This window comes from Hippopotamus amphibius, chromosome 4 (assembly GCF_030028045.1).
Source record: "Hippopotamus amphibius kiboko isolate mHipAmp2 chromosome 4, mHipAmp2.hap2, whole genome shotgun sequence".
Taxonomy (NCBI): Eukaryota; Metazoa; Chordata; class Mammalia; order Artiodactyla; family Hippopotamidae; genus Hippopotamus; species Hippopotamus amphibius.
The window spans coordinates 151676991-151701415 of NC_080189.1; the positions used below are offsets into that span (position 1 = coordinate 151676991).

The 24425-nt window shown below is 45.4% G+C and overlaps 1 protein-coding gene across 7 annotated transcripts; it reads right to left on the reverse strand.

Moving 5' to 3' along the window:
- Positions 1-714: 714 nt before the first annotated feature.
- Positions 715-24425, reverse strand: MAX (MYC associated factor X). Of its 7 annotated transcripts, none has more exons than XM_057731929.1 (5): positions 24175-24417; positions 23334-23360; positions 15863-15970; positions 3484-3613; positions 715-2224 (listed from the first exon to the last, which is right to left on the reverse strand). In XM_057731929.1, exons 1-5 carry the CDS (start codon positions 24208-24210, stop codon positions 2037-2039), a joined length of 489 nt encoding a protein of 162 aa, XP_057587912.1. In that variant the 5' UTR covers positions 24211-24417; the 3' UTR covers positions 715-2036. The 7 variants fall into 7 exon arrangements, with proteins under 7 accessions (XP_057587912.1, XP_057587913.1, XP_057587915.1 ...); XM_057731930.1 differs by having other exon boundaries at positions 3484-3607; positions 24175-24414; XM_057731932.1 differs by lacking the exon at positions 23334-23360 and having other exon boundaries at positions 24175-24415.

Below are 24425 nucleotides of genomic sequence, written 5' to 3' on the forward strand. Positions count from 1 at the left end.
ACCAAAAGAGATACTATGGATCTGACATCCAACTGACAGGAGCCCTGGCACCACCACTGTGATGAGGGACAAATCAAAGAACTGATTTGACTTCTCTCCCTTCCTTGGTCTAGGAACAGCAGTACTTCCTGTCAGCCAGACAGGAAAACAAAAGCTGAGCTGTATTCTGGCCATAAATCCTTCCTTTCAAGGTCAAACACGTTCAGGCGGGTGTTGGTCCCCAGCCCGAGTGGAGCTAACTGCTTTCTGCTGACGCCTCCTTGACGTCCAGCCCGTGGCAGCACTGCTGCCTCCTGTTATGATGTCGGAACTCTCCAGAAACTGAAAAGTCCTGGAGAACACCAGTCACCCCTGGACTGGATAGTCATTACCAGGAGAAACCCGAACTCACAGCTCTGGGCTACTAATTCCCCAAGGGTCATTTATTTAGCAGGAACTGGATCCAGAAATGTTGCCCTGGATAACCCCATCCCTGTTGGAACTTTAAAAGCTTTTTTATCCAATGAGCAACGTCACCACCACCGGGGTACCCACTCCACCCTCCCCCACCTGGGATGGGCTGAGCCCTCAGAACCCAGAGGGAAGCACTCTGGCTGATGGTCGATCCCAGCCTGCAGGCTCCTCTCTCAGGCTCCCACACAGGCCGGGGCCACCAGGGGGCTCTTCCCTCCACCATCTTGGTTTTTGCCAGGGCAAGAAGACACCACCACCAAGAAGGATAAAATAAGTTTTTATTTATAGTCTTATAGTAAAGGGGGAAGCCTTAACTTGCAAGACAATTCTTCAGCAGTATGTACAACATACTTTTTATTTCCATGGAATGGAATCAAACACGGACTGAGACTACAGAGTATACACTAGAAATCAGCAAATGCCAGGAACAGAGTAGGAAAAAGACAAAGAAATGAGGCCTAAACACACAAAACCCTTCCCTGGGATCTGCGGACTGCAGCCAGAACCAGGGCTGGATCACATAATGGGGACAGGTTCCAGGACAGTCGGAAGGGGAGTGGGACGAGGGTGGGGAGGGGTCCGCACTGGGGTGCGGGTTTAGTATGAGGTGAACCGCTCTTGGTATTTACATACAAAATCTGTTGGCTCTATTTCTTAGAAATACACACGGAAAGAAAGGAAGATTTGATCATTACTTTATGAATCTGTCGCTTTGCAATACCGACATCATCAGAAATAGGGACAATTCACTCAGATTCAAATTTCAGTAGCAGGAAATAAATATCAAGACATCATCACTGGCCCTCAATACAAAACCTCTACCCCACCCGATCCTCCCTCCTCGTCCCACCCGCTACCACCCCCGCAGGCTACCGCTTCACTGCTGCTGCCCCCCCACACCACACGAGGGTCACGCGGCCCTCCCTAAGGCTGGCTGAGGGACGCAGGAGTGCAACAGGCCGAAGACTCTGCGCTGCAAAACTGTCCCCACTTCCTTTTATACCACAAACTTCTTCAAGGATCTGGTCTTTCAATAGGAGTGATAAATAGCCTTTTAGGAGAAAAAAAATCCTTAAAAAGAAGGGGGGATAATTCTGATTACTCCAAACTGGTCATCTTCTCAAAGCAGAGCAGTCCACAGATTCACAAAGTCTATCAAACAGAGGTGAGGGTGGCCCGGGAGGAGAGGCCTGGGAGGGGCAGGAGTCCCCCGGGCACGTGCCCGGCAGGGCTGGAGGAGCTGGTGGGTGGTCAGGACACCATGTGCTCAGAGGTCTGGCCGGCCGTCTGTCCTCCACAGAAAAAGCTGCCAAGTTGGGGTGTTTTGGTTTGAATATTCCTGGTGGGGACAGGGAATCCCTGAAGGGAAACGTTAAAAAAAAAAAAATAGTGGAAATGGGGAAGGAGAACGAGAGCTGTTGTCCAAGAGCTTCTACGTAAAAATAAAATTAAAAAAAAAAAGAGAGAAAGAGAAAAAATAAAGAGTCTCTTAAATGGTTCTGAGGGTTCTAAAGATGAACTGAAAGGAGGATAAGACGACGGAGGAGACAGACAGTTTTTATTGCTGGCCTGCCCCGTGGAGCTTAGCTGGCCTCCATCCGGAGCTTCTTCCTGCTTTGGGGCTCTTCGGGCTCTGACTCCGAGCTGGAGTCTGAGCCCCCATCGAAGGCAGAGATGGTGCTGCCCTTGGCGTTGGTGTAGAGGCTGTTGTCTGAGGAGGGGTAGTTGGTCTGCAGTTGGGCACTCGACTTCGCCTTCTCCAGTGCACGGACTGAAAGGCAACCAAGCGAGTGGGTTACAGCCTTCTGGAGGCTGGGGGAGTAACCGAGTCTCAGATCAGGGTCCAGCCTGTTCTTCCGAAGGGCTTGCTGGCCCCCAAGGCTCAGGGTGGCTCATAAGTAACTCCCTTCTGGTGGCTGTTCCACCTGCACATTTCATCTCCCTCCGCCTTTCCCAGCCAGACCTGAGCGCTCAGTGGATGTGGCCAGCCACTCTGCAATGCCACCCAACCCTAAAGAGAAGGCTTGTGATGTCACCGTCCTGCTGTGGAAGCCCAGTACAGAGACAGGAGCACGAGCTCCCTGTGAGACCCAGCAGTGCAATAACAGCGAAGCTGGCCCGGCAATGCCAGGCTCCACAAGGGTGTGAAGGCCACACATCAGCAGGAAAGGATGATAGAAGAGGTATCAGCCAAAGAAAAGTTTTGGCTTAGCTCTCATGTACAAGATCCACTTGGAAAGACAAGCTGGACACTTGGAAGCAAGTCACCAATACACACAGAATACCTGGGCTTTCCAAAATGTAGCCCCTACATGCAGGCTGCTCGGCCCGGTAACCAACCCGCTGCCGCCTCCCACTGCCCATCCCTCGGTTCAGCTCATCTTGAGCCTGGAAGGTCAACCCATTTATTTTAGTTTAGTTTAGTTTAGTTTATTTGAGGTGTTCTAACCCAGGTGATTACTTGCATTTCCTTTTACTTGCATCTTCCATGAGGGAGGAAGAGAAGTGAATTCCCCAGGAACAAAGAACTTGATCAGCTCTCGCTTTCCCCTGTGGTTGTAGGAAAAGGCGGGTGTGAGCATTGGAGAACAGCATGGGCCTGGCCCATAGGCTGCCCTGATTGGACTACCGTTGACAACGGGGAGCGCTCACTGTCCCTGAACACCTGGAGTCTCTGGCACTTACACAGCACACTCCAATCCAAGCACCTCGTAGCTCTTTTGAGACACCTGACGCCCGATGTGACCCCTACTGTAAGCGGAGCACCTGAGCCCCAAGAAGGGGAGAGAGAGCAGGTGAGAAAAAAAGTCTCCAGATGTCTAACCCCTAGCCTCCACTGTTCCCTCACTGAGGGCTCAGGTCCTTCCTCAGGATGGCTCTACACTCGACTACTCAGGCCCAAGAAGCAGGGCTGCAGCTGCTCAGGAGCACACGCTCTGTAACTGGCTCTGCCTCTGCAGGCCCAGGTGCCAAGCCCTGACCTGGCTGGAGCGCAGCAGGGCCAGCCGCCCCACAAGCTCCACCGCTCACCTTGCTGCTCCAGGAGAGCATTCTGCCTCTTGAGGTCATCGATATCTTGCTGGTGTGTGTGGTTTTTCCTTCGCATATACTGGATATATTCTGTGGCTTTGTCTAGGATTTGGGCCCGGGATGCCTGTTGCAATATGAGAAAAAGCAAAGGGGACAAAATAAAGACCTAGTCCACGCAGTGAAGAAACCATGCCTTTCAGCAAAGACCGCACGAGGGAATGGAAGCAGGAGGGTGAGGGGCACAAGGATGAGGAAGCAGCCTAAGTGCTATGGAGAATCCTTTCTGTGCCAGTCAAGGCACCAGCTGCTGTACACTGGCGCTCTCTGAGAGGGGTAGCTCCACCAAGAACCCAAGGCTCAGAGAAGTTTACTGGTTTATTCAAAATCACTAGCTAAAGAGTGCAGAGCCTGGATTCAAACGCAGGCCCGTCTCACCCCTGAACTTGTACCCTGCCCATTCCCTTTGGTTCTTTGGGTTGCTTTCATGCCTTCAGCCAGGCTATTCGGAAAATATTAAAATACTTCTTAACTGAGAGCTTAGGCCATTCACTCTCTGCTAGGGCCTGGCTATAGGCAGCTGGTCCAGAACGACAAGATCAAGATCTCAGTTGGAGTTGGCTCAGGATAGGAATGGGTACAAAGTTTTTCATCAAGGTCCTAGATTTCAGACACACTTTCAGACTGCTGTTTACTAGTTCCAACTGAGCCATGTGCTGTGTCACTATTTCAGCCTCTCTGGCTAAAGAGACTTTTGTGAAAGCTGTCAGAGCTTGATGTCAACACCGGAAGGGCATGAGATTGGGCCATTTGAGGAAGCAACCACACCTTTACCATGGCTGTGGGTAGCCTAGGCACTGCCCTGTCAGAGGAACAAGTTAATGAGCTCATAAAATGGATGTCAGGTTACTCTGTCCTTGGAGGTCAAACCTGCCTGGAAGCTTCCCTCCAGGTTGCAAACATGGCCAGAGTTACTCATGGCCAGGCAGCCAACCAGCTGAACTAACTGGTAGAATGGTACAAAGCCAAGAGAACTGATGCCCAAGGCTCCTAGTGTAGTCTAGTAGCCGGAGTGTGGCAGCCATGCCACCCAGGCTCCTGAGCTGGAGCAAAGCTTCTTAAACGGCAGAGAAAACAACCACACTCAGGCGAGCGAAACTGAACCCACTTGTAGTAAATTCTGACAATATCAACTTATAGACTTCAGCAGGGCTGGGTATCAGAGAGGTCTGGAAGGCCTGGGTTTATTCACCAGTCCTCACAAGTACTAGAGTCTCCAGGCTTTCCTCTTATGGCATCCCTAAGGTAATCCTCAAAAGGAAATTGCTCACAGTCAACCATTTTTATTTGGTGTGAATTACGTGCAAGGCATGAAGCAGACACTGTGGGGAAACAAAATGTATTAGTCATGGCTTCTTTTGCCCAGAAGCTTACTTCCTATCTAGTTGAGGCGATAAACGTATCTACATACAGACAAATCACAGGGAGCACCAACAAGTGTAACCCGAGCAGCACAGATTACACAGGCCACGGGAAAGACGGCTCCGGGCTGGGGCGATCGCCTTCTGAGTGCCAGGCTTTTGCCCTGGCTCTGCACACACAGGCTCCCACCTGAACCAGTGAGCCCTGGGTTAGACTGAGGTGGAATGTGTGGGAAAGGGTTGCTCTGGGCGGGGAGAACAGCACAGGCAAGGGCATGCGGGTGGGGACAGGACCAGGTCTATATCTTTAGTTAAGTCAGGTTATGTAGAAAGGAATGAGAGCACCTACCAACGGGGGCTTGCAACTCTGGTTACAAGGCCACTTCAGAAGCCGTTTCCCATTTCTGCCAAAGGGGACTAATTAGGGTTAATTACTAGGTGATAAAATGAAAAAAAAAAAAAAAAAAAAAGGGACACATATTTAGAAGGGACTAATTAGAATGCCCTGCCTCTCTGGATGCTAGAGATGGGATTAAAAACAAGTATGGTAAGCTAGGGGGCAGGGTGGCAGGATGGGCAGAAGAGTTTAGGGATCCAGGAGACAGGTGCCTCCTAGGTCCTGCTGTTAATGGGCCCTGTGACTGCAGACACAGTACTTCTCTCTGTGGCTATTCCTTATCTGACGAGAAATTCTCTCAGACCCCACCTAGTCTTCCAAACTCTATGTACTCCATCACTGATCTAATTGCTATGCATATTTACAACCCAGTCTCTCTTTAAATATTCCTATTTTTTCAACTAACTGTTGTTCCCGGAAAGCAACATTAACCCTTATTTAACTCCTCATTTGCATCTGATACAGGGAAAAAAGTAAAATCTCTGAACAAAAGAGCACTTGCAAATGTTCAGAGATAATTTTTAACAAATGACCACACTGAATAGCAGCCTGAGCGCTACCAGTTTCTTTCTGACATATTTACACATGAAAAAACGAAGTGAAGAGTGAGAAATAAGCACAGCAAACCAAAGAGAAAGATGTCATGAGCTTCTCCACCTCAAGGCAGTTTTCGGATGAAGATAAAATTCATAGATGCTCAGAAAAGTGTCTTAGGATCAAGAGGTCTCCACAGAAGGCCAGAATGGAATGAACCCAGCATGAGGTCTCCAGAATGCTAACGAGAGCACAGCCCTTCCTCCACATCCCACCTTGCCTAAGCAGAAGCACCCAGGCCACTTGGGGGTGTCCCTGACCCCCACTTATTAAGTCCAAAAGCATGGGTTCAATTAACTTTATTTTGCCCCCTCCAGGGTACTCAACAAGAAGTAAAATCCCACAAGAAAAAATTTTAAGTACAAAATACAGAATTTCCCCAAATTTATATCTGCATCTAGTCCAGGGAAGAAAAAACAAAAGGTTGAAGGTAGACAATGCTAGACTTATCTTAAAGCCCCTCTCCCAGCTTTACAAACAACACAAGATCATGTGACCAGCCGCAGGGTTAAGGTGTGGGCAGGCCCTTTTGCCTTTATGAGCTTATACTGTGAAGAGTAAACACGAACCCAGCAAGAACCCTGGGCTTTATGGCCTGGACTATGGAGTTGCCCTGGGCTTTTGGTTTCTGTTTTCTAAACTGTGCCCAGTCGGCTGAGTCAGCAATCTTCATGTGAGTGTCCCTGAGCAGATAACACTTGGTAGATCAACATGTCCACAGATCAACTGTTGCCGTTGGGTATACTGAGTAAGGACCTGAATAACTTCTTTCCTGTTAGTTTTTACAATTAGAAGGCACTAATTCTCATTCTGCCTTTCTAAGCAGAAACAGATCTCTTCAATGGTTTGGATACAGTGCTGACACAGGATGGCCTGGGGCCAAGGGGACGGAAGAGGCATTGGGCCTTCTGGGTAGCAGCCTGAGTTCACGCACAGCAGCAATTCAGGCTTCTCTTTCCCTCTGGGAGCCACGCAAAAGGACACTGGACACCCTTGCCAGACTGCGTTCCAGAGCCACGGCTGCGCACAGCAATACAAATGATGATGCTAATGGCAGCAGCTGAGTACTTACTAAATGCCAGGCACCCGCACACAACCTGCTGATGTGTTATGTCCCCTATTTTATAAATGAGGACACTGAGGCACAGAGCTGTAACTTGCCTGATGTTACATAACCAGTGGGTAACAGTGAGTCTAGATTTGAACCCAGGACTCCAAGACACCCTTGTTCTGGGACCACAGAGGAGGCTGTGCAATGAATGAAGACCTATGGAATCTGGAGAGTCTGAGGAGGAAGAAAAGGACTACGAGTCACTCAATCTGTCTATAAGGACATCAGTGAAGAGCCTAGTGAGGGTGGTTTCCTTGAAGGAGTGATTTTAGGTAAATCATCTTCACACAGGTAAAGGGCACAGGAGTGAGCTGAAGTTGAAGCAAAGATAAAGAAAGGCTCTTAGAATGAGGTTGAAAAAGTAAGAAATGGAAAAAAAGTAGCATGCAATAATAGCATTGAAGGAAGACTGTTCTTTTAAAGGCAGGTGAAACTCAAGGAGACTCCTAGCAGAGAAGAAGCAAATACAGAGGAAAAGCCAGAAGATGCAAGCTAGCTTGAAAGAACTGACTGAACCTGGGCCTGGGAGAGGGGCAACCCCGGCTCCCCACAGTGCTCTGGCCTCATTAGCTCAGGGCGGACCCTGAAATGGACAGTGGAGAAGACCCACGAGAAGACCCAGTGTGGCGGAGGGGCCCAGCGGTTCCTGGCCCCTCTCCTGCTCGTACGCGGTTGCCTGTTTACATCTCTGCCCAGAGCAGCAAGGAGATGGAGGAAAGGGCCACCCCTGCCTCCAGAGGCACCCACTTGAGCAGAACTCTGCTTGGGAACAGAGTGTACTCACCTCCTGTGCTGCAGCAAGAAACAACTACATGTTTCATGAGAGGCCCCAAACCCAGGAGTTTGATTCTAATTAGTTCCTTTTAAAGGTCCCAAATGATTTTTGAAGTAGTTAACACTGATGTTTAGGATGACAACCAAGGTTATTAAATCCCACTTAAAGCAGCGGTTCTCAAAATGGTTCATATAGGCCAAGAGTCCCACACATTTCTGGATTTGTAAATCTTCCTGTTTGTGTAAAATTCCAAGTTGTTTAGAAAGCAGGTGGGGAGAGGTGAGGGAGGGAAGGGTAGTGCTGGGTTGTTCATGTTAGGAACACCATTGCTGTTCCCTCGGGTCCTAACGCTGACTACAGAAGCAGTCATCTTTGCTGTATTTATCATTTTTTTCCTCCTGTCAAAATCAAATCCTACCAGGCTGATGCTACAGCTGCCCTGTTCCCCCAAGAACAAAAACGCCATATCCTGGGGAATGAGAAAAGAACTACTGCCCGACTCACCAACTGACATGTCTTATTTTGCACTAGTTATCTTAAAGAAAATAAAACCATTATTTTCTGAAACCTGCACAAACTTTTACACATAGTAAGCTACAGGGAGGGCTAGGGCAAAGCTGGTGTACATCTTCAACTGAATAAGCCATTTTCTGGAAACAACAATTAAAGCACCTGCAGGGACAATAAACTCGGGTCTGCATTAAACTAGTTCATTCTAAAACGGAATCACCATCGATGCCAGCACGGGAGGCTGGAAGGCTTTGGGGTCAGAGCCAGCACAGCCATGGAGCCCTTCAAAGGCTTCCTGTGTGTGGCCATTCCCAGCCCAAAGGACCATTTTCTTGATTACTAGGTGAAGGCAAAGCTATCATGCCCTGTTAAGGGCTTAGTTAAAGCTGGGAGTCAGACGTTCGTTTAAGGGTCAACACAAATAATGTTTCAAACTTTGTATTCTTTTATCTTGTGCCCTTGGTAGTTTGAAATGAAAGTGTGACATTTCCCCATCAAACTCTGACCACGAGGAACAGGAGCACAGGGTTCCCTAAAGAGGAAATACAACCAAGAAATAAACGTGGAAAAAGATCTAATCTCATAGGGAATAAACAGAATACAAAATTAATTACTACCTTTTGCCTGCTAAATTAGTCACCCCCTCCAAAAAAAAAATTCCAGTGATGGTAAAATTGGTACTCTCAAAACAATACCAAAAGACTAATCTTTAGAATTTGCTTGAAAAAGTAAGAAAGAAAAGAAAGAAGACATGAAAACAATCCTCCTGGAAAGCATTTTGGCAACATACAGCAAAAAATCAGATGCTCTTACCACTAGACCCAATGATCCAACTTCTGGGAATCTATTTTATGGAAACAGCCACATGCACCAAGATGTTCATCACTACCTTATTTACAAAGTTAAAAAACTGGAGGCAACCTAAATGGCCAAAAGAAACATGCCTAATAGCTAAATATGAACACTCTATCACTTGGGGAAAGGGCATGCTTTGTGAAAGTATCAAGCTGTACCCTTTACCCACGTAAAGCACGCATGTGAAGAGACCAGAGGGGAATACACAGCTTGATAATACCATTATTCTCTTGCTTCTCAGACTCCATCAATAAACACATGGATATAATAACAGCGGCTTCTGGGAGAGGAAAAAATGAGGCGAGCTTTGACATCCACTTTAAGATGGTACCTGATTTCAGTCATATTAAAATGGGGTGTGGGATGGGGAGAATGTGTCTTTGAACTGCACTGTCCAGTATGACAACCACTAGCCACATATGGCTAATAAGTATTGAAATGTGACTAGTCTGAATTGAGAGGTGCTATAAGTATAAAACACACATTGGATTAGCAAAACAGTGCAAGAAAATAATATAAAACATCCCATTAGTAATTTTTAGTATACTGATTATTTATGGAAGTCATACGTATTTTTGTATATTAAAGTTAAATAAGATATATTATTAAAATTAATTTCACCTACTATTTTACTAGGTCAACTAGAAAATTTAGTTGTATTTAAATTATATTTAAAATGTATTTGTGGCTGACATTAAAATTCCACTGGACAGCACTAATTCTTAGAATCTTAGAATAAAGGAAAGGTTGTAGCTGTGTTAGAGGAATGGAAAGACTGTTTTTCTTCTTCCCATTTTTCCAAAGTTTTTGCAATTTTGTTAGAGGGGAAAAAAAAAGAAATGCTAGAGTGAAGGCCTAGTAACCAATTTCTGTTCTTTCAAATCTCCAGATACAAAAGTGATACAAGAGCTTCCTGGCTCTCTAGTCTTCTCCACGGGAGTGAGCCTTCCCCCACTCTGTAGTACAAAGACTTCCAGAAGGATGGACAAAGCTTCTGCCCTCAGGGAGTGCATCCTTCAGTTAGCTGATAAGATTGTCACAGGAAAAAGGAAGACAAAGAAGAGGCCCCATAAAGGGCCACTGGGGTGTCAGGGAGAGTGATACCCAGGGTTCTCGGGGTGCTGAGGCATTTGATATGGGCCCTAAAAATGGACAGGTGGAGAATGACTGGCAGGAGAGGCCCATGTGGGGAGAAACACAGGAAGGCACTCGGCAGGAAACATGCAGAGCTGAGGAGCCCTTGTAAGGGGGGGGTCTCTTCATTGTGAAACCCCAATGTGATTTGGGTGGTGAGGCTGGAGTTGGGACCTTGGTGGAAGGAAAGAATTCAGATAAACCTGAAGGTGACATTCCTGGGGAAATGGAGGAGGGGGTACACTGCTCCACAATATGGGAAGGAGCAGAAAAAGCAGGAGGGCAAGTTGGGTTCCTTATTTAGAGAACATGGAATGCCAATCTTCACCTTGATGGGCACTGAAAAGCTCTTGGAGGCTTTGGCAGTGTGAAAATACAGTTAACAAAGAATTCAATGAATCAATACATTTATAGTTGCTGAGCCCAGAGCTAAGGGAGACCTGGGCAGCTATGGACAACAAATTAAGACGTAGAAAACTGGACTTCCTAGGTGGCGTAGTGGTAAAGAATCCGCCTGCCAATGCAGGGGACACGGGTTCGAGCCCTGCCCTGGGAAGATTCCACATGCCGTGGAGCAACTAAGCCCATGTGCCACAACTATAAAAAAAAAAAAAAAAAAAAAAAAAGACGTAGAAAACTTAAGAGAAGAACTACCCAAGTTGGAGTCTGACCGGGTAATAACCCTGATGAGTAGTTTATATTTCATTTAAAAGACAGTCCCTTCAGCAGCGCAGATATGATGTATAGAAACAGTGCTCTGAACGAACTGCCTGCCTTAAAGGGTGCCCACCAGGGTGAGACCCTCTCAGTGTAACAAGGCCTGGTGGAGAGGGGGCTTCCTTCCTTCAGTTAATAAACGCTCACTCTGCTCCCTACTGTGTGCCAGGCACCAAGGGAAGAAATATGACCAAAGATGTTCTCCCTGCCCTCAGTACCTACTACGGTGTAGTGTGCGAGATGGGTTGACAGTCATCAAGTAACCACACAAATATACAGTTACACCTGGGATAAGTGCCTGGTCACAGTGCCGAGTGGCTTTAACAGGGAGACTGACCTTCAGCCACATGTTATGTTCCTGGTATAAGGCAGCTATTTGGTTTCAACATCTACCTGTTAAGGACACTGGGCTTTAACGAAGATGAAACAAATCAGCTCCATGTTTTAACCTCTCACTTGATGTTCAACATGTCATCTTATCATTGTTAATGGTTAGATATAATCCTCTCCCCCAACGAGAGAGCAAGATCCTCAAGAACACACACCATGTACTAATAAACCTCTTACCCCTCTACAGAGCTCACATTTAAACACATGAGCACAATCCTGTTGGCTGTGGCTGTTTTCGTCAAAGAGCTGAGCAAGCCCGCTGCTCCCGCTGGAGCGCTCACTCCACAGCTCCCGTCTGGGACCCCGCCACGAGCCTGCGTCTGTGACAAGGGCCGGCAGAGGCAGTGCCTTCACGTTCTCACCCACAGCAGTGACTCTGACTCGCTGACTAGAACTCTTACTTGCTGACTAGAAGAAATAGTTTTTATTTTCATCTGAGGTTATAATCTCTTTTTAACACCACACAGCTCTATCCACAAAGCAGAAATCCAGAGCACAACTGCCTGAGAGAGCAATGAAGTACGATCAACAGGCACTTATAGACTTAGGAGATGAGAAATGACCACAAACCATCATTCAGCTACACACGGCAATGCTGAAACAGAGCCCTCCAACACGAACGCCAACCATGCTAAGCAGACACTGTGACGGGACGCAGTCACTTTGGTGCAGGTGCTGGGGCTCACTTATTGGGGGTGGGGGCGGAATTACAGCCCCATGTCAAGGCAAACTGATGGGCTCACCGCCAGGTCTGCCCCGCACATGACAGGGTGAGCTCAGTGCCAGCAAGCCATTGGGCAACACACCCTAGCACCCAACGGAGGACCCTTAAAACAAAGAATAATTCTGTTCAAGAAGAGTAAGGTCTTCCTTTGAAAAATGGGGCCACAGTTGTTCTTGCCCTTGCTCCCTTACTCTGGCTGACTGGCTGATGGTTCTCATTCCATCTTTTCTGTGGGCTCCATGTCCAGCTGAACAACTATGGGAAACAAAAGACTCAAGCAACAAACAGTTCGAGTCCACTTGTGAACAATGCGACCTATGGCAAAACCCAACTGGACTGTCAACTATAATTATGTATTTCTCAGAGCAGCTATGTGGACTCAGATAAATTAATAAACTTTCAGTGACCCTTAACTCTGCATTCCAGTGTTGCAGTAACCCTTGCTTGCAATACTGCCAAGATTACTGGCCCTATCCAGGGGACGCTCCCAATATAAAGACAAGGTATAAGACTTTAAGCAAGATTTCTTTAAAATATCCTTAAATTGTTTACCCCTATGGTGTGGCAGAAAGACTGAACTTGGCAATCAGCAGTCCTGAGTTCTAGGCCCTGTCCAGCTATACACTGGGATCATGATCTTGAGCCTGTTTCCTCATCTCCGATACAGTAACCATGGCAGGAGCACTAACAGCAGTGATTGTCCAATTATAATAAATACTCACCTCAGAGAACTGCTGTGCAGATTTCATTTTACATTGCAATACAGATGTTAACTAATACTGATTTTTTTACTAAAGCAAAAGGTGACCATTTTATAGTAGAAATATAGGAAACAAAGGATAAATAGAGTTTTGGTCTCACATTTAACGTTTCTTTGTGTGTGTGTGTGTGAGTTTTGTTTTTGTTTTTTTAAGTACAGGTACCCCCCATTCTTGGTTAGGATCCAATTCAATCAGTATTAGTTTCTCTTTAAAAAACAAAAGGCTTAGAAACACATAGGACAGATAATCCAAATACTAAGTGAGAAGTCACCTGAAACATAAAGATGAACAAATCAAAGGAGACTGAGGGCCTTCCCTTTAAGAAACTGATGTAAGAACCCACCCAAACTCACAGGGCAAAATGATCATATCGTGATTATTTACATAATGTCAGAACCTTAATTACTGCAATCCAAATCAAGAATTAGCCAATTTCCTTTGGTTCAAATACCGCTTAAAAAAAATGACAACATTTAGTGAGAACTCGGAAGTCTGAGAGACCAAAGTATTGTTGGACTCACTGCAGCACCTGTGAAACAGTGTTGGCAGACAAGGAAAATAATGAAGACTGTGGAACTTCGTGGGAAGGGGCTGGGGTTCAGCCAGAGCCAACAGCCCCTTCCTTTACTCATGCCCGATGCGAACCTCTGGACTGGAACACACAGAAGCATTCTGAAATCAGAGAGGCACCTGGCAAACTCCCACCGGGGCTCTGTTGATCAGCTCGAGGAAACCTGGCCCCTCGACCCCTCCTTTCCCCTAGTCTTGCTCCTTCTCTGACCTCACCTCCCGCCACTGTCCCTTCACTCGCTCCACGCTAGCCACTCTGGCCTCTGTCTCCCCGACAGGCCCAGGAAGGCTCCCAGGTTCTTGCCCCTGGACTATTCCACTTGCCTTCCCTGGCCTGGAACGCTCCTCACCAGATAGATGCACGGTTCTTCCCTTCACTTCCTTCAAGTCTTTGTTCAAATGTTGCCTTGCCAGTGTGTTTTTTGTCTGCCCTAATGAAAACTGCAAGCCTTCCTTCCCTGTTTAATTTTCTCCATAGCACTTCTCTGACATACTACATGTATATTTAATTATTAGCTCATTTTCTATCTTTTTCCTCACCAGACTAAGCGCTCCTGCTTTTGTCTACTTCGTTCATGGCCGTATTCCTAGTATCTAGGACGATGCCTGGCATGTGGCAGACCCCCAGTGAGTAGCTGTTGAATGGAATACGTGTACAAATGAATAGGCCACAATGAATGACAACTATTTGGTTTGTAAGGTTCCCAAATTCAAACTGTCAACTTCCTTGAAGAAAGGGGACAACAGGATTTAGGGTAATGTGATCTTAAGGACTTAAGGAAGAATGTTATGGCAATGTAAATAGGTTGGATAAGCAAAAAGGTATATTTGATCTCTTAAGACTGACGTCTCCTAAAGTGTTCTCAAAGTTAAGAATGTCTAAGAATCACCTGACTGCTGGTTATAAATACAGATCTCTAGGCCTGCCTCCAGAAAGACAGATTCAGTAGTTATGCTGATGGGGGTGGTCCATAGGCTAGGCCGCCCTGGCACCACTCCTGGTTGGATGTGAGACTTAGAAGAACGCAGCTCTTGTCCATCTACTTCACCAAAGCCATTTAATTGATAACCATGACATCTGAACAAGCACCTACTGCCAACAGTTCAGACAAGCACAAGAGATAATCCTCCGCAAGTGCGTACTCTGACTAAAAGGGTGAGTCTCTCCCCCCATCATAAAGATCTCCTGTGGTGCTTAACAGTGCTGTACCCAGGAATGTTGTTATTCCAGGTAAGCATGTAGGTCCAAGGCCATTAAGCCAAGTCTACACTAAGCAGGCCTAATCCATGGCAAATTCTGGTTTTGCAATACTAGGTATTTATATGGCCTGTTTTATGTTTTTCATAAAGGTCAGACCTACCCCATGCTTTAGCCACACAGCCACACCTTAGATAAGGTATAAAGCACATGGCTTACCAGAGTGGCAGTATAAATAAAATGAAACCATAATGGCCCCAAGTTTAACTCTGGATAACCAAACAAACCCAGGACTCCCACCACAGAGCTAAATCTGGAGAATCATTCCAAGCACACCTGAGAGCAACAATTTTTCTTAAAATGGTTGCTTCTTTAAAACATTATTTAAACCAAACTGCATTATTGAACCAAAAACAAAAAACACACAGGTCCTCTTCCAAGTTTGCCACTTATACCACTGAATAGCTGCAGAGAGCAGCCAGTTATATTGTGTGTCAAGAATGGAAGTGGCAAACACATTATTTTCTCCAAATTCCAAGGAGTGACCCTAACCCACAGACTTTTTACTTAAAGCTTCGGACTTTTTTAAGTGTTGAAACAGCTGGTGTCTACCTCTCCAGGGAAAACAGCTTCTGGAAGGCTACCAGTGGGGTAGGGGGACAGGGGAAGAAGAGTAGTTATTTTTTTTCTTCCATTTCACATGAACATGTCTCTTTATTCAAGTCCCACATTTAAAATGCTCTTTACATGCCTTTGAAATAATAACTGTTGGACTGGGAGATCACTGGTGTCCAGACTGGTTCACATACATTCCTGGGAAGTTTCATGTAAAATAAGTACTCACTTTGAACCATATAAAAGGAATTCTCACGGAGGTCCAGAGAATCAGTGACCTCAGGAATCCTTAGCATTACCCCAAACTACTATATCCTACTTGCTATATTACACTGGAGAGTTACAGTAATTTCTTGAATGAGAACTTTATTATACGTAATCCTCATTTTAAAAGACAGCGCCTACTGATGTCGTAACAAGCAGCTCCATTACAGCTGATGTCATTTGCTAAGTAGGTGTGTGATGACCCCCTCAAAGAATCAACGATTAAGGAAACCGTATCACCCAAATACCCCTGACTCCACTTCTTTCCAGAAAGGTGAGTGCCCTGCTAAGTCCCATAGCGCGTTCCAAGCGAGTGGTGGCTCATCAGCTTTCTCAATAAACTCACCTTCTCTCCTTGGAGTGACGGGACCGAGTCCCGCAAACTGTGAAAGCTGTCTTTGATGTGGTCCCTACGTTTTCGTTCCAGTGCATTATGGTGAGCCCGTTTGTCAGCCTGGAAGAATGAGAGAAACAGCACATTAGCGATGTCACTCCTACTTGGTACAGGTGAGTGGGTACAGCCTGGAAGGATATGCTGTCAGCGCTGTCCCAGGTGACTGGACTGGGAAGGATGTGTCGAGGTGGGCAGTTAGGAGTCTCCAGAATTAGGCTCTGCTAAAGGGGGAGAAAGGGGGTGAGCAAGGCTTGCGACAGGAACATCCAAAGTAGCTCGATGCATCCAGTTCATGCATAAGTAAAATAAAAGTTATTTGTGGGGACAAAGTGTGACTCTCCTGCAACATCAGTTTTCTCCCACAACTTATGTGACAGAACAGCCACCAGTCCATGCCTGGGAGGTGACCAGGGAAAAGCTGCACTGGGCCCCTTCATAAGATGTGATCACCCCCACTGTAAGAGATTCCCCATGGTGGGTACCTAGGGAAGTAGTTAGGTCACTGGTACAGTGCTTCTTTCCATGTGAAACCATCACCATGAGTTTGCTCTGGTCTCCAGCTCACTAAAAGGTACTAGTTTTAAGACCTTCTTGCCAAGTCATACAATAGAAACTAAAACCTCTAGAAAACCCAAATGCACGAATCTGAGATCATTATGACAAAGCTGATATAGACGCCAACTGCATTCTGAGCTACTGTTTTTTAAAGTGCATCCAAGGTGCTATTCTGCCAAGGGCTTCCCCTCACACAGGCTGCCGGAGAGGTAGTTCTTAGACAGCATACCTTCTGACACCCACATACTCTGAATAAATTTCCTCAGGCACCCGTGGCAGGTCATGCTTATCTGGCAGTATCTAAATACCCACAGATCAAACTCCTTATCCTGTCTTGCTAAGAATCACAAAGAACAATCAGCTGGAGAAGGACAGTGACTGCCAACAAATCAGTGGCAAAATACACTGGCTTCAGGTGGAAGAGACAGTTGCTGGAGCACACTGCAAGAGACCTCCGGCAGGTCCCCATTAAAGGGGCAGTCCCTCCAATGGAGCACAAACGCTTACTTAACCTAAAGCAAGAGCTTCACATCTGTACTCCAGGAATTATGGGAAATACTATACTCTGAGAATTTACCCCCAGTACACAAGGTTGCACTGAGCTAACCTAAAGAGGAAGTCTGTATATAGGAAGTTCAGGTAGCTTGAATCTACCAGACAAAGCACCCAGAATTTTTAAAATGAAGCGACAGGAGTAAATAACTTGGCTTAGCACAAGAATGCCTCAAATGAATCTTTGTACTAGATAAGATGTTCGGACAAAAGTCTACGAAGACAAGAGTTATGGGAACGAAAGGACTTGAAATTCCAGTATCTAATCCTAAAAGTCTGAGTCATTACAGAGGAAGAACAGGCTGGGAGCAGCTGTGGTAATTGTAATCACTTCCTGGTCTCTCAAGCACAACGCCTCACCTATAGCTCTGTTGAACTGGACACATGGTTCCCATCACAGCCACGGTTCTCCACGGCACAGCACTCATTCTCAGGGCAGACGCCTGGAACACTTCTAAAGCTCTCCTAATCTTACAACTGGATTCTCTGTAAAAATGAGTGTCTGCTGAACTCCAGGGATATACGGAATTTATGGGGAAACGGAGGGAATGACCAGATAACCTGAGGCTAGAGGAAGGTATCACACAGCATTAAAGCAAGGAAACTGCAGATGCCTTCTATCAGCAGCATGAAGAGCCCGAAGGAATTACACATATTTAAGTATCTAGTCCTTTTCTAACTTACCATTCCCTCTAGTCACCTACTGATACACAGGTAAGTTGGGCTGGATTCTTAGACTAAAGACTTAGAGGGCTGAGACGTGGCATTTGGCATCTATCTGTCTCTCCTGTGTTTGCTACACACTCCCTAGGATGGTTTATTTACATGCAAATTAATCGCCCAGCTTTGGTATCCAGCAGCAGCCCAAGATACTCCTGCCTACTAAATCACCCTGATTCCTGGCCCTCCTCCCGGCTTAAGAGCTGTGCACAGAAGCAGTGACACCAGTTACCCACAATCCCTCTTGTTGATACAAATAAAATTCTAATTGTCTGTTTTCTTTCTGGGAGAGCCCTGCAAATTTCAAACGGGCTAGAATCAAGTTGGACTTGGTTTCACTCAGGCCTGCAGTAGAAGGGTGGAGCTAAGTATAATCTAACACCAAAATCATCCCCACAATGCACTGCCCCCTTCCCATTCACTGAGCCCTGAAAGGACTCAAATGGACAAGTCTTTCGGTTAGAGGATTGTAAGTGAACTTGGCTGTGGACCATCAGCAGAAATCTTGGCTTCTCATCTGGGGAGCCAGCCAAGTTTGAGAAGTTGGCTCAACAAGGAAAGGCAGCAGTCCACTGCCTGGTAGAAAGCCTGGGCTGGGGACTGTTGTTCTCAAAGTAGTGGATGGAATTTCTGTGGTGGTTCCAGGCTCAATTTAACTAGCAGAAGAGTGGAATCTTAGACCAATCCCTGCTGCCATGTCCATCCCCAAGCTGCTACACTTAACCAGAGTCCATTTTAAAGCTCTCAGAGACAGTGGCAATGATGTATTTTTCTTCTTCTCAAGGCTCTTTCGAAAGAGCAAGTTAAAAACATGCAGAACTAACATGCCTAATTCCAGGCAACTCAGAACTAAATAATGCCTCTAGTGGTTTGAAAGATCATATGAAAAACCTTTACATGAGACTGAGAATTCTGTTTGGGAATCATTTCCAAATGTCCAGCCGGATGAATTCCCTTCCCCCGCAACTCATCCAAATGGAGGACCAGTTGCCAGGCTTATCACTGCTTTGTTAACTATCTTCGCTTGCTGGCAACCCTTTTTGAAAGGGCCAAGATTTCAGAGTTGAGAATGAAACACTGGGTGAAGACTCCCCAGCGTAAGGCATGTGAGATCCCCCCAAAAACTCAAAACTAGTTTAAACAAAAAAAAAAAAAACAAGTGGGGAAGGGCCAATTTGTGTCTTGAACAAATAAAGGTCAACTCAGATGAGCCAGCATTCTTTCGCCTATACTGAGAAAGATGGTTAGATAATGAAAACAGGTGGTACCAAACAAATTCTAGGAGACAATAGAAACATTCTTGGGCTGTACAGCAGGCCCCCAAATACCTCCTCTATACATCCTATAGGAGCAGTGGCTAGATGCTGCCACTCTTTAAGTACGCTGGATTTGCAGTTTCCTCCATACAACCCCTCCTTCAGGGCATCCCAGGCTAACAGAAATACTAAAGAGCCGTCTGATACTGAAGAGTGGCCCACAGATGCTCAACAGGAACTCCAACCCCAAATCGATTCCAGCTTTGACATCTCTGCCAAGGTTTTTATTCAGCCTCTCAGTATTATTTCCACCAAACTTTCCATACTGGCAGCCAGAATAAAAATCTTCACCTACAATTTGTCCATCTCTGACACTAACAAGCAAGTGTTACCTTAAGTGTTGTTAAACGTTGAAGGCAAACATTATTTCGTTAGCCAAGAAGTTGCTAAACTGGCAGTAGGTCATTCAAGCTAAGGAGGGCTGTTCAAAACTGCAGAAATCTCTTTAAATTATTTCCTTCCAACTTACTACATAGAGAATACATCTTCCTTCAAGGCATTACATCAGTTAGCAGCATTATTTCCCGCAAGGTCTAGGTAGGAAAATTGCATGGGGAAATGAATGTTCCATTATTCAAGGATGCCCAAGGTTCTCCAGAACAATGTTGTCTCTTGCAGGTTACCTGACACCTAACCCCCTCTATAAGGGAAATCTCCTCAATTCCAATACAGAAAATTACCACCATATATGGAATTAGAGTTGCCCAGTAAACATTTACTGCCCTTAAGAAATTTAAAGGTTATATTTTAGAAGGAAGCTAGTGTTGCTTATGATTACTTAATAAGCTATTCTTATTAAACACTAACAATGGAAGTACACGGGCTCAAAATTCTCATCAGAAAAGATCTGTTTACTACTTCTGATGGGCAAGCAAATAGAATAAATAAAACAATTTCTAAGCAACTTAATTCAGTTTCATTAACATGAAAATTGCAACATGAAATTATGGGCACCGAGGATGAGAAACTAACTAAGGTCCTTAACAGGAGATATAAATTGTAACTTCCCAAAACCTCTCCTGCTGAGTGCCTGGTATACATTTTTAACATCCAATATATACATGTGTTTTCCAGGCTATTCAAAAATCACTTGGTGCCTAAAAAAACTTGGGAACACTATCATCTAAATATGCCATCATACTACAGTCATTTTCCTTGATCAACTATGTAACCATTACTGGCATCTTGAAACAAGACTTTTAAACATTAAAAGAACACCCTTCAACAGGTATTTTTAGGAACCAAACTTGGCATCTGCATCATTGTAAACACTCTAAGCAGACACAAAGTACATGTATCATGTAGCACTTCTGCCATGCAACTAATCCCGGGTAAAAGACAGCAGTTTCCTGAGTAAATTCCAATCTCAAAGGTGACCAAGCTCATTCCCTTCTGAATACACTGCAATTCCTAGATAAACAAAGAGCTCTGAGAAGTTAAAAATATTTCATACCAGAAAGGTTCAGAAACTGAATTGTATAAATTTGTTTCTAACCCCCACAACAGGTACACTGTAACTGAAACAAGTGCGGCTGTCATGAAGGATAAGCTGAAAACGGCCTGGAGTTTCCGACTAACACACTAACCCTACCTTTTTCGTATACATTCATTCTTTCAAAAAAAAAAAAAAATTCCCAAGCAGAAATTAAACAAGGATCACCTTTCATGAAATATACCTGCCACAGAAAACTGTCTTTGAAATGCAACTTTTTCCCTTAAGATAATATCAGTGGGATTCTGAGATATACTGAATTTAATAATAAAAATTATTGTTTGGGATTACTTCCTTTAACAAAGCTTATTGGTCACCGGAGAAGCTGTTTTCCGTTTGCACTGAGGCAACAGAAAAAAATCCTCGTCAAATCAGTTTCACTTTCTGTTACTGTTAGCCCCACTTCCTAACTCTGTTCTTGTGGTCTTGCGGAGTAACCTACATGTCTTATGTAGTAAGGCGCAGCTATTGTAGTGACATTATAAAACATGAATGAATGTCTCTTTTTATATTAGGACCCACAGGACCTTTACAAAATAACTTTTTAAAAGTTCTTCTGTAGTCCTAAATATTTGGTTGTTCTCAGTCCACATCCTTTCCTGAACTAAGGCAAAGCTTAAGAATAGTTTCCCCCAATTAAAAAAAACATATTTTACTAAATGTCAGGAAATAGACATATTCGCACAGGAAAAAAAATCCTTTTTACCCATGTTCACAATAATTGCTTGATAGGCTATAAAATTTGTCTACTGCTTCTTCTCTATGCGGTTGTTATTATCTTGTAACAGATAATATTTAAACGTCTCAGCAAGTAGATGTGTCAAATTAAAAACAAAGGGTCAGACCTACTCCCTTTGACCACCCTCCAAAATCAAAGGGAAAAATCCTAGGTGCCTTAATACCAAACTGAAAATATCTAGACAAAATGGAAACATTTTAATAATTTAATAAAACAGTTTACATCAACAGCTACATGGATGGATATTTTGAAAAGAAGAAAGCTCTCAAGAACTGTAAGCCAAAATTTCACAAAGAAAATTTTTCTCTCAGTGGAAAGCCAATATAATTTCAATTTCAATAATGATTCTTCAAAGGAAGCCTAAACAATCCCTATCCTCCAATTCTGATTAAGCTCTAGGGCAGATTTTATAACTGGAGACTTGGAGAAAAAAAATGTTTTATATACACCGGGTTCCAAACATGAAACTCCATGTTTACATTATTAAGGATAACAGTAACTGAAAGAAAGGAATTTAATTTTCAAATGTATGTATAAATATTAAGTATCTGACAATACTTCAAATATGCAAAGTATTGTCTTCAAATATTTCAAGGAAAAATAAAACAAAACAAATTCTTTTTTAGTGACTGTTACCCAGGGTTAATTTTAAGATCCCCGGAACAACTGCATTCTTGGATTTTCTGTAAATATCAGCTCTCAATAAGCAAATTTTTTCTAAATGTCTAACTGCTTTGACAATCTTAGAATCTCTACTCTAATGAAGAGCAGGTACAAGTAAGAGGGCTTGCTTTTATCCTGTGATAATTAAATTCTTAGACCAGAGGTCTCAAAGTGGCATCTTGCAAATTCTAACAAGCTCCTAAACTACTTGTCTCACACATTATTTTAAAAATCAGAAAAATAACATAAAAGTCTGGATTTTTAATCTTTCTTAAAATCGGAAGATAAGAAGACACTAAGTCCTCACTCCCACATAACAGCAACCTACTGGATGTTATCAGCTGCCTTTTCAGAAGAGGCATGTGCTCTCCAGTACCCCAGTCCTCACCTCTGCTCTCTCTGCTTTACTCCTGACTATCTCACTGCCCTCCCCTAGAGACATCTAAATTTTAGACCCTCATTCTATACATTTTCTACTGCTCCCATCTGTCAAATGTTAGATGCTATGATTTACTCGTTTCTCTTCCCCTCTAATTCGGATTTATTTTGTGTATATTCTTTTTTTCTTCCTCTAATCTATTCATGGAACACCCATAGTACTGTCTCAGACTCCAAGGACATGAAATTAGTGTCTACCTTAATCCACAGAACCATCTACTGAGAACATTAATATCAAAACTCTGAGAAATTACTGACAACACTGTATGGTCTCAACCATCACCTCTTAGCAAACCTCTCTCTACAATGCCACTTTTCTCCAACAATTCTTTTATTGTCTTTATACTGCTCCTTCAACTCGAATATAGTCAGACCACAATAAGCTGCTGAATGTGACACATTCACATTCAACCTTTGGCTCCTCTACATTTCCAATTTCTGTATTAGAATAATACCAGGTTGTGCTAGATTCCATAGGTCTACAGCAGTCACATGACTGTTAATGGTGATTATTGCATGTGGCTTCAACTTCACACAACTATGCAGATATGGTTTAGAACCTACCTGTTCCTAAGTATATCTGACCACTTTTCCTGAAACAATACTACAATTTACTTCAGCATGATGTATTTTTCATTTCCCACTTATACAGTGACAGCTAGAGCCCCCATCTGAAAACTACAGATGGATTCACTTCCTCGCATACAGCTTCTCTCACTCACCTATAGTCACTGAAAGCACCTGAGAATCTAGAATTATGAGATTCGCAAACCGGCCCCCCCCCCCCCAAACCTAGAACCTCAGAACAAGGCCCCACCTCACCTTAGCGGTTAAAAGGAGAGTTTACTACAATATTAAAAGTAATAAAACGATCTCTTTTTCTCTCTGACCCCAAAAAGGACTAGAACTGAACGGAAATGAAAATGAAATGGAGAGTAGGAGACGTACCGCAGATTGAAACCTCGGTTGCTCTTCCTGGAATAAGAGAGAAAAAAAAAATAGAAAATATAGAAGTTATTTTTACACTTCACATTCAATAATAAGAAAGAAAATGCCGGCGGCAGAGGAAGCGGCTGGTGGGGAGTCAGCCCTACCCCCCCATCCCACGCCCCTACCCCCCTCCGCATCCCACGCCCCTATCCCCCCTCCCCATCCCACGCCCCATCCCCCCTCCCCATCCCACGCCCCTATCCCCCCTGGCGGGATCCGGTAGCGGGGCAGGGGGGTCCCGAGCGCCGCCCCTCCTTCCCCCCTCCTTCCGGGATGCGACCCAGGACAGAGGGGATCCAGAGCACTGTCTCCTCTCCTCGCACCCAGCTCAGGGCATCTGGGCACTCCCAATCCCTCTCCGCCCTGCTTCACGCCCCAGGATCCGCGGGTCAGGGGAGGAAGGGGTCGCCGCGGGCCGAGGGAGCAGGTCCTGAGCGCGGTCCCCTTCCCCTGGATCCGGACAATGGGATCCCGGGCGCACCCCGTCCCTGTCCCCCGGATCCTGAACGGTTTAGGGTGGGAACGCGAGGCCGCAGCACCTTCCTCCACCGGGGGAGGTGGGGGTCCCAGAGGCCGCGTGTCTCCTCCCCACCTCCAGTCCCAGAAGGCCGCTCCGGCCAAGAGCCCAGAGGAGAGAGAGCCGGGAGCGCAACGGAGGCGGTCCCGGCCCGGGGGTGGGTAGAGAAGGGGAAGGAGGCGGCGGCTGCCCGGCCCCCTGCCGCCGTCGCCCTGCTGAGAACCCCGGCCGCTGTCCCCCTCCTGACAACCCGCAAGGGAAGGAAGAAGCCCCAGGACTCACGTCGCTCTCCACCTCGATGTCATCGTTATCGCTCATTTCCTACGGCCCAGGGAGCGGCCACTGCAGCGGCGGCGGGGGAGGGGGAGGGGTGGAGGGGAGGGGGAAGTCACCGACAACAACAAGCCGAGTCCCCCCCCACACACACACTCACTCACTCACTCTCTCACTCACTCACACACACACACACACACACACCACGGGCGAGAACCACCTCCTCACTGCAGCACCGGATCAACGGCGGCACGCACGCC

Bases quoted from the DNA above. Each gene is read 5' to 3' on its own strand.
- MAX (XM_057731929.1), bottom strand. From the start codon at position 24,210: ATGAGCGATAACGATGACATCGAGGTGGAGAGCGAC. The intron at 3,614-15,862 runs GTGAGTTTATTG...TTTCTCATATTG, and splicing joins CGTCACTCCAAGGAGAGAAG to CAACAGGCATCCCGGGCCCA. The intron at 2,225-3,483 runs GTGAGCGGTGGA...GTTGCCTTTCAG, and splicing joins TGCTCTCCTGGAGCAGCAAG to TCCGTGCACTGGAGAAGGCG.